The sequence below is a fragment of the Eleutherodactylus coqui genome, chromosome 11 (assembly GCF_035609145.1).
Source record: "Eleutherodactylus coqui strain aEleCoq1 chromosome 11, aEleCoq1.hap1, whole genome shotgun sequence".
NCBI classification, from domain to species: domain Eukaryota; kingdom Metazoa; phylum Chordata; class Amphibia; order Anura; family Eleutherodactylidae; genus Eleutherodactylus; species Eleutherodactylus coqui.
In genome coordinates this window covers 9,220,924-9,233,824 of record NC_089847.1, presented here as the reverse complement: position 1 = coordinate 9,233,824, position 12,901 = coordinate 9,220,924, and the positions used below count along the sequence as shown (strand labels likewise).

The 12,901-nt window shown below is 46.2% G+C and overlaps 1 protein-coding gene across 1 annotated transcript in view; it reads left to right on the top strand.

Moving 5' to 3' along the window:
• The first annotated feature begins 7,080 nt into the window (after window positions 1-7,080).
• Window positions 7,081-12,901, top strand: part of ZNF507 (zinc finger protein 507) — a 58,102-nt gene continuing 52,281 nt past the window's right edge. Inside the window, exon 1 of the mRNA XM_066584022.1 lies at window positions 7,081-7,133. Coding sequence (XP_066440119.1) covers window positions 7,131-7,133 — 3 coding nt within the window. The 5' untranslated portion in view covers window positions 7,081-7,130. The remainder of the gene's footprint in view (window positions 7,134-12,901) is intronic.

Here is a 12,901-nt window from a genome sequence, read left to right as displayed (position 1 = left end):
CATCCTGTGCCAGTCACTGCACCGATGGGTTCACCCTGTGCCAGTCACTGCACTGATACCTCCACCCTGTGCCTGTCACTACACCAATGCCTGCACCCTGTGCCCGTCACTAGACTGATACCTCAATCCTGTGCCAGTCACCACACTGATGCCTCCACCCTGTTCCAGTCACTACACTAATGCCTCCACTGTGCCTGTCACTACACTGATGCCTCCACCCTGTGCCAGTCACTACACTGATGCCTCCACCCTGTGCCAGTCACTACACTGATGCCTCCACCCTGTGCCAGTCACTAGACTGATGCCTCCACCCTGTGCCAGTCACTAGACTGATACCTCCACCCTGTGTCAGTCACTGCACTGATGCATCCACTCTGTGCCAGTCACTTCAGTAATGCCTCCAACCTGCCAGTTACTTCACCAATGCTTTCACCCTGTGCCATTTACTACAGTGTTGCTTCCACCCTTTGCCAGTCACTACGTCGATGCCTCCATCCTGTGCCAGTCACTGCAACGTTGCCTCCACCATGTGCCAGTCACTGTACTGATGCCTCCACTCTGTACCAGTCACCATACTGATGCCTCCACCCTGTGCAAGTCACTACACCAATGCCTCTACGCTGTGCCAGTCACTGCACCGATTCCTCCACCCTGTGCCAGTCACTGCAGTGGCTGCCAATCAAATACAGAATATAATTAAAATTCATCACTCTTACCTATAAGGCTCTCTCCAGTGCTGCACCGCCCTATATCTCCTCCGTCATCTCTCTCTACCACACTACCCTAGCTCTCTGCTCTGATAATGACCTTAGACTACATTACTCTCCAATCCGAACTTCCCACTCCTGTCTCCAGAAGTTTCCAGAGCCGCACCAGTTCTCTGATTTGCGCTATCCAAAACAATCTTGGTAATTCCAAATGCCCACAGCTTTAAAATAGCCCTAAAAACACATTTTTTAGGGAGGCCTCCCCTATCATCCCTAATTTGAACTCTTCTTCAGTTAGCCTGCTTCTACATTCCACCTTGCAGAGGCATAACTTGAAGCTTCTGGGCCCCAATGCAAAACCTGTAACAGGGCCCCAACTATAATGCTTTATTCATAGTACTGGGCTCCCTATATGGAGAAGAGAGGCCTTATGGGCCCCTAAGGCTCCTGGGTGCAACTGCATCCCCTATAGTTACGCCAGTGTATATATGTATAGTTCCCTATGTGTATACTGTGTATGTCCTTCTAGTCTGTAAGCTCTTGTGAGCAGGGCCCTCACCCCTATTGTTCAAGCTTCATAATACTGTATGTTACAACTCTTTTTGTGTAGGTTTCCCCTGATTTCTAAAGTCCTGCAGAATATGTTGGCGCTATGGAAATAAAGATGATTATTATGTGCTTGTGTAAAGCTGCTTATATGAGATGAACACTACTTTCTGTTTTCTTTACCTGCTGTCTATTTTACCTGCTTCTTAGCTCTTCTATATTCGGACACAGGTCTGCCTCCCGATTTCCCTATACACATGCGCTCTTGTCTCGGCCAAGTCTGCGCATGTTCTGAACGAGGACAGGAAAGTAAGGCCTGGTTCACATCTGCACTGGAACCTCCATCAGAAGATTCTGTCGCAGATCTGACACAAAATACCCGAAGAAATAGCGCAGCGCCTTTCCTTCCGGTAAAATGCCAGAGAGCTGAGCGGAAACTGAACGGATTCCATTACAGTCAATGTGGTCCGTTTGGCGCTATTCAGTTCCATCCTAAGACGAATCTGTTCGGCCAGTGGATTCCCCTTTCCTTTTCCCAAACGGAGCAGGACCCCCAGCCGCAGATGTGAAAGCAGCCTAAATCATTGTCAGACAGCTCTGGTGGCAGCTCATCTTCTGCCAGAGCAAAAGGATTGGGTATTGACATTTAACTCCCCCCCCCCTCCATCATCTGTTGGACTAGAGACAGAATGCTGTCCATATGGATACTTTTTCTCAATCATGCCTATCTCGGTAGACTGCCACAAAGCCCCACAAGACTGGCAGTAAAATCCTGGCCTTGGCTAGTCCAGCACCGATGACCCGGCCTCGTTGGAACTCGCTCCGTTTGATGGATTTTCCCATCTGATGCGGATTCATACTGAAACTGATCCACAGAAAACTTGTCACATAATTTTATGCTCCGGGATCACGGGGAGAATTTTGACACAGGGAAGCACCAATCATGAGAGGACTGGGGTCTCTAATAAAGTGGCCACTCAGATATATAGGCTCGGTATGGGTCTACAGCATTCTATAGGCATTACATTATGGTTCCATACAAGACAGCACCTTAATACAGCGGTGTGCTTGAGCCATAAAAGATATATAACTTTGTGGTAGACTTACTGTATTTTCTTTTAGTATACTGTATTTAAGCAGTCTGCACTCTTTCCTATGGCGGCGCTCTGTAAACAGCAGATGGTGCCACTGAGCATCTCATATTGTTTAATGCACTCTCGCAATGATAACACACTGTATTTGCTTTCCTATTTTTTTTCCTTCTGAAGCTTTCTCGTCCTGCTAAAATGATATATGTTTCTGCATGATCTCAAAGCCAGGGCAATTTAAAATAGGAATTTATGGGCTCCCTTAATGTATAAGAGGGCATAATTTTGTCAAACTTTAGCACGTATGTAGGCATTTTATGACAGTAATTTACTTCCTCACTCTATAAGTAATATGACTTGCAGATAAAAAACTTAGGTCAAGCATCTCAAAAATTAGATGAATCCCTTCAAAGAGACATAAAATGTAAATAAATAAAAAAACGAAGTTCTAGCTTACTTTGTGTGATAGAATTATTCCGCAGGATAAATCATAAAAAGAGATGTTTCTGTAAAACAAGAACATCGCGCAGTTTTGACCTCTCCCCGGTGACATGATTATTACAGCGGCATTGAAAGTCTTTTTTTTTCTGTTATTTAACTGCGCTGTGTCGCAATGAGTACAGATCTTGTTAGGAAAAAACAAACTGAATGTTACGAATTTGCATAGTTACTAAAGTACAACATGAGGGAATTGCATGAAGAGCAATTCCCTAAAGCAGGGGAAATGGAGCATATTCTACCCAGCCTTCCTGTCAGCAGACATATGGCTACCCATATGCTGCTGAAAGACTTGCAGGGCAATTGCCGGTTGGGGGGCGGCGGCGGGGGGGGGGGGGGGGGGGGGGTTAATTCACACCATGATTATTACTGGATCGCTCCACTTAGTTATTCTCAAGTACCCTACTGGAGGGAGGGGGAAGGTTCAGGACCTTCATCTATTAGCCAAAGTGGAGAACAGCCATATGGAAAGCTTCACTTTGCCTATGGTGGCACAGCAGAGGAATCAAACGCTTGTTGAAATACCTAAATTAAAGGGGTTGTCTGAGTTATGAAAGGGCAGTCTAAGGGGTCCCCCACAGTGTAAGTAACAAAGCAGCTGATGCTCACCTCTCCCTGCTCCCCTGAGGCTCCGTTCTCCCTGCTGATATCATCTGTACAGGTTGCAGACGAGCGGGAAGCAGGGAGAGGTGAGTATTAGCTGCTTTGTTATTTTATATCATGGAGGACTCCTTAGGCTGCCCTTTAATAACTCGGACAACCCCTTTAATTGATACTCCAGACCATTACTCTTAATTAAATCAGGAATAAGACTCCTAAAGTCAGACACCCAACCCTAAATTATTCAAACCCAAAATTGGACCCCTAAGACAGATCCCAGACCAGGGATAAAGACCTTGAATGCTTAGCCCTGAAGGGCCTGATGTGACAGTGGGGGCTTATGGACACCCTGGACTTAGGGTCCCTGGTCTACCGCCTGGTGAACTGCAATCCCCATAGTCATGCCACTGGCAACAAGCGGAGATGTTAAAATTTGATTAGAGGTGATTTAGGCAGCTGTAGAATTAATAAAACAAATTCTGTAATAATCTCTGCCAGTTTTTCTTGAAAGCGACTCTGTGGTTTTAGGATAACATTCTGCACTGGAACAGGAGGGGGAGGGGTGTATATAACCTGCAGTTTTTCTTCTTTGCTGCCCTGGGATCCACCGGTTGGTATTATTGTATCTTGATGCCACCGGAAGCTAAGGGTTTGAGAGGAGGAACGCCCCTGTCACACCCCTAGCTCCTGATAGGGTCAAGGCTGGAAGGTCCTAGCTGCGTGTGCATTGCTTTTTGCCGGCCGTGCTGGTTCAGGTTGAGGGTTCATTTTCCACTTTGGCTTAGATTATGAGCTGTAAATGCTGGCATGTTCCTACTGGAACATACCAGCCTTCACAGTGTATAATCTAAGCCTAAGAAGAAAACTAGCCCTCACCCTAAGCCAGCACGGCCGACAAAAAGCAATGGAGAGGCTGCACCTCTTTCTCTTACCGCTCGGTCCCCGCCGCTTCTCTGGGATGGCTCCCAGCCGGCCGAAGGATGATGCCTCAGTCCCGGCCGCCGGCTGTGTCTTGAGTCCCGAACGCCAGCTGCCTGCTCCCTGCAGCCCGGCGCCTCTCTGCTCCGTCATGCCCGGCCCCTGCGCACAGTTTCTGGCCATGTGTCGCTGCCGCAGCAGATGCTCCTGCTGTCCCGTGGCACAGTGGGATCCCTGCTCTGGTGCTGCAGTCTGCGGCCGGTCACAGTGTCTCCCCTTGGCGCTGTGGGCTCCCTGCTGCAGGGCACGGGGTGAAGATGACATCGGGGGGAGGGGGGCCGCCTTGGGTCTGCTGCTATTTAAAAAAACATTGTGGGGAGGGGGGGCATGCTTGTATAACGTCGCCGGGGAAGAGGCTTCCAGCTGGGGCAGCGTGGCTGCAGCGGGGGCCGCTGTATTCTGATGCACAAAATCCTTCCATTGTGAGCTGCCGGGACCTGCAGGCCAGCCTGCTGTGCAGCCAATCACGTACAGGGGGCGTCACCCCCCTGTCAATCCTGGCTCCACCAGGATTTACTGGTGGCGTCAAGATACAATAATACGCCACTGGTTTCGGGTCCTGCTTTCGGCTGCCAGGATTGCTGCAGCACTTTCCTAACTTCTTAATGCACACTGTACACTGCGAACCAATTTGCCAGCACTGATCACATGAGCAGCTCTGACCAATCAGAGAGCTGGTATAGTGCATTGGTAGTCTCACGCTATCAATGCACTGTGGGGGTTAGGTTGCCTGAAGATTATGTTGGCAATCTTGGATGGCCAAAAGGCAGAACCCGGAACGCACAAATTGGATGAATGGCAGAGAAGAAAAATTACAGTAATATACCCCCACCCTCTCCGGTTCCAGGACAGAATTTTGTTTCAAAACCAGAGGGTTGTTTTAGGCAACTAAAGGCTAGTTTTCTTAATGAGATTATCATCTTGATCTAAGTATTTGTAAATGTAAAGCCACATGTAGATGGCATGTTTGGACAAAAACCCAAGACCATGCAGTTTTATGGCAAATTTGCACCTTGCCGGGACCATGGCTGCTATGTGCGGTCTTATGAGAAAGATGACAGCACCACGTATGTAAGCAGAATGATCAATAATGACTAAACAATATTGCCCATAAACAGAAACGATGGCCCGTACACAGGGGCAGGACTGGCGCTCCTGGTGCTCAAAGCAGGAGTTTCAGAATACAGAGTTCCCCACTTTCCCATCACATCATCCTGTCTACACACTGATTACCATTATTGCACCCAGGACCATAAATGCTAGGAGTAACAGCCCAATATACAGGGGCGCACACAGAACTCATGGGGCCTCATAACAAAGTTCAGAATCACCTTTATTCCCCAAAAAACTAATGGAGGCAGCTTATCTATAACATAGCAGGCTTGAAAAAGACTTAGATTAAGTCGAAATGTTGCCATTTTATGGAGCAATAAAACCTTTTTCTACAATTTCTACACCGTTGATGCTGCCGCCTCCTTGGACACGTCAATATGTAGCACAGCTACAGGAAAACATCACTTCTTATGCTATGACTTTAAATGTTAACAGACACCTTGAGGATTAAGACAATAGAAGACACAGGAATAAAATTTGGATTCGGGGCCTTCGGGAGGCCAAAGGCCAGGAGAACCTCAAAATTACTTTGGAAGCCATTTTTAATCAGATCCTTGGCGAGTCTTCCTCCCATCATATCAAAATGGACAGAGCACACCACGCTCTCCACCTGAGAGGCTCATCCACACAGCCATGCGATGGCATCTACTGCCTCCAAGACTATGAAATCAAAGAATCTATTAACCAAAAAATGCGCCACCTCCATAACTTTGATTTTGATAGAGTTCTGATCCAAATTTATGCTAACCTACCGTGGGCGAGTCTCCAGCAACATCTGAAGCCTCTTTATTAACGTCTTAAAGATCCAGGAGTTTCCTATCGTTGGGGATTCTCCTTCACACTTATTGTCTGAGAAACGGACATTCATCCACATTACGGTCTTATATTTTTGCAATACACTTCAGATAACTGTACCTGATCTTCAAGACTGTGGAATCATTTCTCCTCCACATGTTCCAGCAAGTACCGGTCAAAAAGACGTAGAACACCCTCCTCTGGATCGTCTCCGCAGTCCAAGCCACAGCCTCCATGACTCTGAAACCTGTCCAACTGGACTGATTTATACTAGTCTCCTAATTCTCCTTTGTGCTGATGGCTTTTAGAGTGCCTTTCTTTAGACAGTTAGGCCAGATTTATTTATTTTTTTTTGCCTTTTCTAAATTTTCCCCCAGACTGAGCTACTAGTTTGTTCTATACTGAACCATGGATGCTTATATTTGAACTGGTTGTCTCCCCTTATTTGCTTTTATTGCGACTCCCTTCTCTTGACGAAACTCCCCAATATATGGACTGTGTTTTTATTTTTTTTGTTTTGTTTATGAGCTTTCCTCGCTGCCGTGGGAAGGAAATTTTTCTATTTCAGTTGCTACTAGGATAATATGGGCCTTATTCTGATAGCCCTCAGCAAGTTGTGCTCTTGTGTTTTGCTTGATTTAATATTTTGGTCCTGTCTGGATGTCTTTGTTTTGTGCCCATGCCTTGTTCCTTGTGTTACCCATTTAAGGTAAGAATAGTACATGTCTGTAAGCATATCTACTCGATCTCCACAGATGATGCCTTAACACCGCCTTATCTGCCCTTCCGTCCTATAAACACTACAATGGTGAGTACACTTATGTAATTTTTGTACTCTAGATATAATGCTTGATTGTATCTCATTTATTGTCAGGACTCAGGAGCCTAACTCCAATGTTAAGAGGCGCCTGACTCTCACAGAAGTACACATAGACAAGGCACATACAGTTTTTCTTCAGGAGACACATTTTGATGCTTCTGGTAACATTAAATTTTTCAGAGGACACTACCCAATCTCCTAATCTGCCTCACAAAATAGGGAAAAAGCTGAGGTAGCGATTCTCCTTTCCCATACATATCCAATGCAGGCAAAGTCTTCGATTTTTGACCCCCAGGACAGACACTTAATCTTGCAATGTACTTATAAAGGCATTCCAATACTGCTCTGTAATATTTAGGCCCCCAATCAATCTCAAGTATACGCTACGCATACCTGTAGAGAAGACTTTTTTTGTAATATTCAAGTCCCTCACTTACTGGCGAGTGCCGATATGGGGCATATTACCTGGTATGACCATGTGCCAATGTTTCTTCATCTGAAAACCAAGATTACCTATACGTGTATTTGTCAATGGCGACTAAATGAAGGCAGTCTTTCAGGGGCATTGCATTGCACTAGGAGAAAGACTTAAAGGGGAGACACAGCAACAGACCATAGTGTTGTTAGCACAATTGTGGGTTCTAGAAACTACCATGACATCATGACCCACCCGCCATACTCTCAAAAAACTACTTGATACCCGACATAAGCTTAAGGATGCCGCCTTACGAAAAGTGGACAAACTCTTCTTATTTTTGAAACAGTGATATTGTGATGAAGGTAATAAAGCTCATTCAGTACTAGCGAGGCAGTTGAGAGAGCACAAGGAAACCCGTAAGCCTTGAAAGATGAACAGGGACATTTGATATATGACCCTGTAAGGATAGCAGATCTTTTCCATAAATGTTTTACTAAGGTTTATGCGCGACCTAATAATCTTCTGCAGAATCCGGTAGAAAGGAAATCCTTGTTGTGGAGTTTTTTGGCTTCCTGTTGTTACATTCATCCTGGACTGCCAACAAAAATCCGAGATCACTGGGTACTATGGTAGTCAAGACGGACGAGTCAGGTTGCTTTACAGGTGGCTAGACGCAGGACAGAGAGACAAAAAAGGTCCTAACTTCCAGCTACCAACAGACAAAGCTACCAACTTTCCTGTCCCCGAAAAGGCTTGTGCGTCCAACCACCAATGGATGGGTAGGACAAACAAATACGAACTGGGCGTCCAATAACTAATGGATCAGTCATAGGATGGAAACAGACATAAAGCAGACTGACAAATGCTCAAAACACTAACCTTGCATACCTGCACACATAACCAGATGGAATTGCTATAATATGTACATATGAGGTATTAGTTCGTATTTTGGCCAAGATACTTAAGCCCACAAGCCCACCGACAAGGCTCCTTGTTGTCTCGTGGGTCCCTACTCTCACAAGACAACTTACCCCAGGAGTCCTGTCTGCAAGCAGGGCGATCGTCCCAAAAGGGATGGCCCCACACTGGAACCTAAAGGCGTACCTCGCCTTTGATGGTAAACGATCCAAGCAGCACAGGACACAGTTCACACCAACACAGCATGGAATGCATACAAAACAAAACAGGACAGTTCACACGACATGTCCGACACCCAGCACAGACACACACAACACATCGCAGCTCACACCCACAGAACAAGGGGGAATGAGGAAAACCAGCTCCCTCTAGCCAGAGGGGCTGGTATTTATGTGCAGCAGACCAGAGGGAATTAGCTAGCTGGAGAACTCCACACGCAGCCAGCTCAATTATCCCACACTTGTGAAGTTGTGCTCTTGGAAACCCATATTACTACAGGTCCCAGCAGCACAACCTAACACCTGAGCTCTCACTGCCTTATTTCATGAAAATCACACTAGTTTAAATGCTGCTGATGTTACTTTGGAGGAGATTAAAGGGGTTGTCTCGCGGCGGCAAGTGGGGTCATACACTTCTGTTTGGCCATATTAATGCACTTTGTAATATACATCGTGCATTAATTATGAGCCATACAGAAGTTATTCACTTACCTGCTCCGTTGCTAGCGTCCCCGTCACCATGGATCCGTCTAAATTCGCTGTCTTCTGGCGTTTTTAGACGCGCTTGCGCAGTCCGGTCTTCTGCCTTGTGAATGGGGCCGCTCGTGCCGGAGAGCTGGTCCCGCGTCGTCATCGTAGCTCCGCCCCGTCACGTGTGTCGATTCCAGCCAATCAGGAGGCTGGAATCGGCAATGGACCGCACAGAGCCCACGGTGCACCATGGGAGAAGACCCGCGGTGCATCGTGGGTGAAGATCCCAGAGATCCATCTTGGAGAAGGAAGAAAGAAGTCGTCGCAGAGCGGGAATTCGGGTAAGTAATATATCTTTTTTTTTTTAACCCATCCTTTGGGTTTGTCTCGCGCCGAACGGGGGGCCTATTGAAAAAAAAACAAAACGTTTCGGCGCGAGACAACCCCTTTAAGGAGGTTATAAAGCAATTCTCTCTCGGTAAAACTCCAGGTCCTGATGGACTCCCTTATCTCTATTACAATTTTGATCCCTAAATTAGTGGGGCTTTTTAATGCATCTCTTACAGATATTCCAATTCCTGCTCCAATACTACACTTTTATAACACTTTAATCCCCAAACAGGAAAAGGACCCGACAGAGTGTACAAGATATCAACCTATAGAACTCCTGAGCTCTGACCTAAAGATGTTCACTATAATTTTGGCCAATCGTTTGCCGTTATGGGTCGCAGAACTTGAACACAAGGATCAAGTTGGTCTTGTCTTATGCCGACAAGGTTGAGACAACATCAGAAGGGCAAACGATCCTATTGAAGTTACAAATTAGATAGCAGAACCCTCAATCCTTTTGAGTTTGAATGCTGAAAAGGCATTAGATCGCCTGAGCTGGTGCTTCATGTTCGAGACATTAGAAGATGTATGGCTCTACTGGTGCATTTCTTCGGGTATTATCTAGCTTATACTCCTATCCTACTGCTTCGATCAAACTACCTCATAGCTAATCCCCGTTGCTACATATTAAGAATGGTATGCATCAGGATTGCCTACTTTCGCCTTTGCTTTTTATGCTTTGTATAGAGCCCTTAGTGGCCACTATCTGACAACACACAGATATACATGGAGTTAAAGTCAGGGTGGCTTCACTATGGCGAGGGAATCGCACGGTTTCCCAGCGCTGTGAGGCTGCAAGAAATCACAAAATTATGAAGCCCATGGCTTCCAATGGCTCCATGCAAATTTGCGATGTTTTAACGCTTGCGATGCAGCAATTAAAACAAAATTGCGGCATGTCCATTCTTTTTGCGATCTCGAGTATTGTTTCCAACGGGGCTGGCGGCAGCAGTGCTAGCCCCATTGAAATCAATGGGTGAGGATCGCAATCCTCTGCCACTGCTGTGGCAGCAATGGCAGGGGACTCTGCAATGAAAATAATCAATAACTGTAGAAAAAAAAAGAAGAATACATCACCTTAGTAGCGCTGTCATCTCTGGCGCGTCTTCTTGCAGGTCCCGGGACTCTTCTTCTGCTGCTCTTCTGGCTGGGGATTGGAAATCCCCGCCTCCTCAAAGGACTACCTCTGATTGGCTGAGCACTGTGACAAATCAGAATGACAGCTGAGTGCCGCCTCTGATTGGTCACAGCGCTCAGCCAATTAGAGGCAGTGCTTCAGGAGGTGGAGACTATTCAATCCCTGGCCAGAAGAGCAGCAGAAGAGTATCGGGGCCTGCAAGAAGACGTGCTGGAGATGAAAGAGCTACTAAGGTGATGTATTCTTCTTTCTTATTTTTTTTTCCACAGTTATTGATTATTTTTGGGGGTGGTGGCGGGGGGCTTATATTTCATGCACTCCCGAAAATCCTTGTCATGGAAAGTCCCTTGCCACTGTTGTCAAATCCCGATATGCCAATGTGCAGAAGCCCTCATGAATATAGAATATAAATGGTCTTGTTTGCAGACGATGTCATGATGACTATAACACAGCCACATATCACTCTCCCCAATTTAAACATGTTATCAGCAGAGTTTGGACAACTTTCAGGTTATAAAATGAACACAAAATGGAAGCTCTACATGCTCAATATTTAACTTGAACTCCTTCAACATAATTTCCATTATCAATGACGTGAAAGGTCTCTGAGATATTTAGGAGTTAATCTTACTACTAGAACTTTGCAATTATTGCCTTTTCGGACTACTTTTCATTTACCTTTACAATGCCAATATCACTACATCCAAATTAAACATTATATAAATTAACTGTTAGGCTCTACTTTCGTCTACCCCCCCCCCCCCCCCCACACACCTTTGGAAAGATTATGCAAGTTAAAACCACCCATTAGGGCGATTTATACCGAAGATTTACTGCCTTCTCCTTAACCCGTTTCCAGAGAAACTCCCACGCTTTAGATATATGGAAGTATAGGAATCTTTCATTGGATTTCATTTGTCAATGGAAACCTAGAGACCGGGCCTCGAAGTATTCCTCATGCATTCAGTATAAAGAAAACCAGTCCAAGATTTATGGTACCACACTCCAGCTCTACTTCATCTAAACATACCTAATATGTGCTGGAGGTGTGGGGTTTTGAAGGGCTCCTTAAAGGGGTCTGACATGACAAAAAAATTTTTTTACTTACCTTGCCTGGCCAGGACCGATCTTCAGGCATGTCCCGTTCATCGGGCATCTCCCTTTGCAGCTTCTTGATGCAGAGCTGGAGCGGTCAAAATGACCGCTTCCTGCTCTGCTTCGTCCGTCAGCCACTTCTGAGGTGAACGGACGGGCGCCCCGTCACAAGCAGTGCTTGCTGGGGGTGGCCCGTCTGTCCTGACTGAACTCGGAGTTCTGCGTATGGGCAGTGGAGAGGCGGCCCGTCCTGACTCCTGTCAGAGGGCACCTGTCTTCTGCGCCTGCGCGCAATCCTTGAGGGGGGCGGCCCGTCCTGGTTTGTCGGAGGAAGAAGAAAGCCTGCTGGGAGATGACCCCCGCTGCACAACATCGACAGAAGATAAAGGTAAGCATAGGTTTTTATGCTTTAACACGCCAAAAATCGTGGGTTACCTATGTCCATTAGGCAGACCAGGGAATAATGGCTGTTAAAGTATAAAAACCTTTTTCGTGTCAGAACCCCTTTAACTCATTTGTATTGGACATGTTCCCATATCAGATCATTTTGGTTAGTGGTTCAAACTTTCATTCGAATGGTTCTCAATGAAATCGCCTTAATGTCCTGCCCTTAAAGATGGGCCATGATACAGCAAAGCTGGTGCTTGTAACTGCAGGCTTGAAATGCGTTGATTTTAATGAGAGCTGTGCCTGCAGTTACAAGTGCCGGCCACTACATGGAGGTCAGCGCAGAGACTTCCGTTGCTTCCGCTCCGAACTCTGTGTATTTGCGGCACTGAAAGCATGCACCCACTCAGCTGATTGGTTGGGGTCCCGAGAGATGGACCCTGCCAATTAACTATTAATGACCTATCCTGAGGATAGGTCATCGATAGTATTTTCCTGGAAAAACCCCTTTAACGGCAGCAAAATACTTGGTGGCTCAAAAATAAAGACAGTCTCTGCCTCCCACATTAAAGGAATGATATAATAGGATAAAGGAGGTACGAAGTATGGAGCATCTTACAGCACTACTGAATAACAAGGCGAACCCCTTTATGGCTGTGTGGTCTCAATGGGATACGTATGGGATCCCCAGAGGGGACTATTCTTCATTCTCCTTATTAGA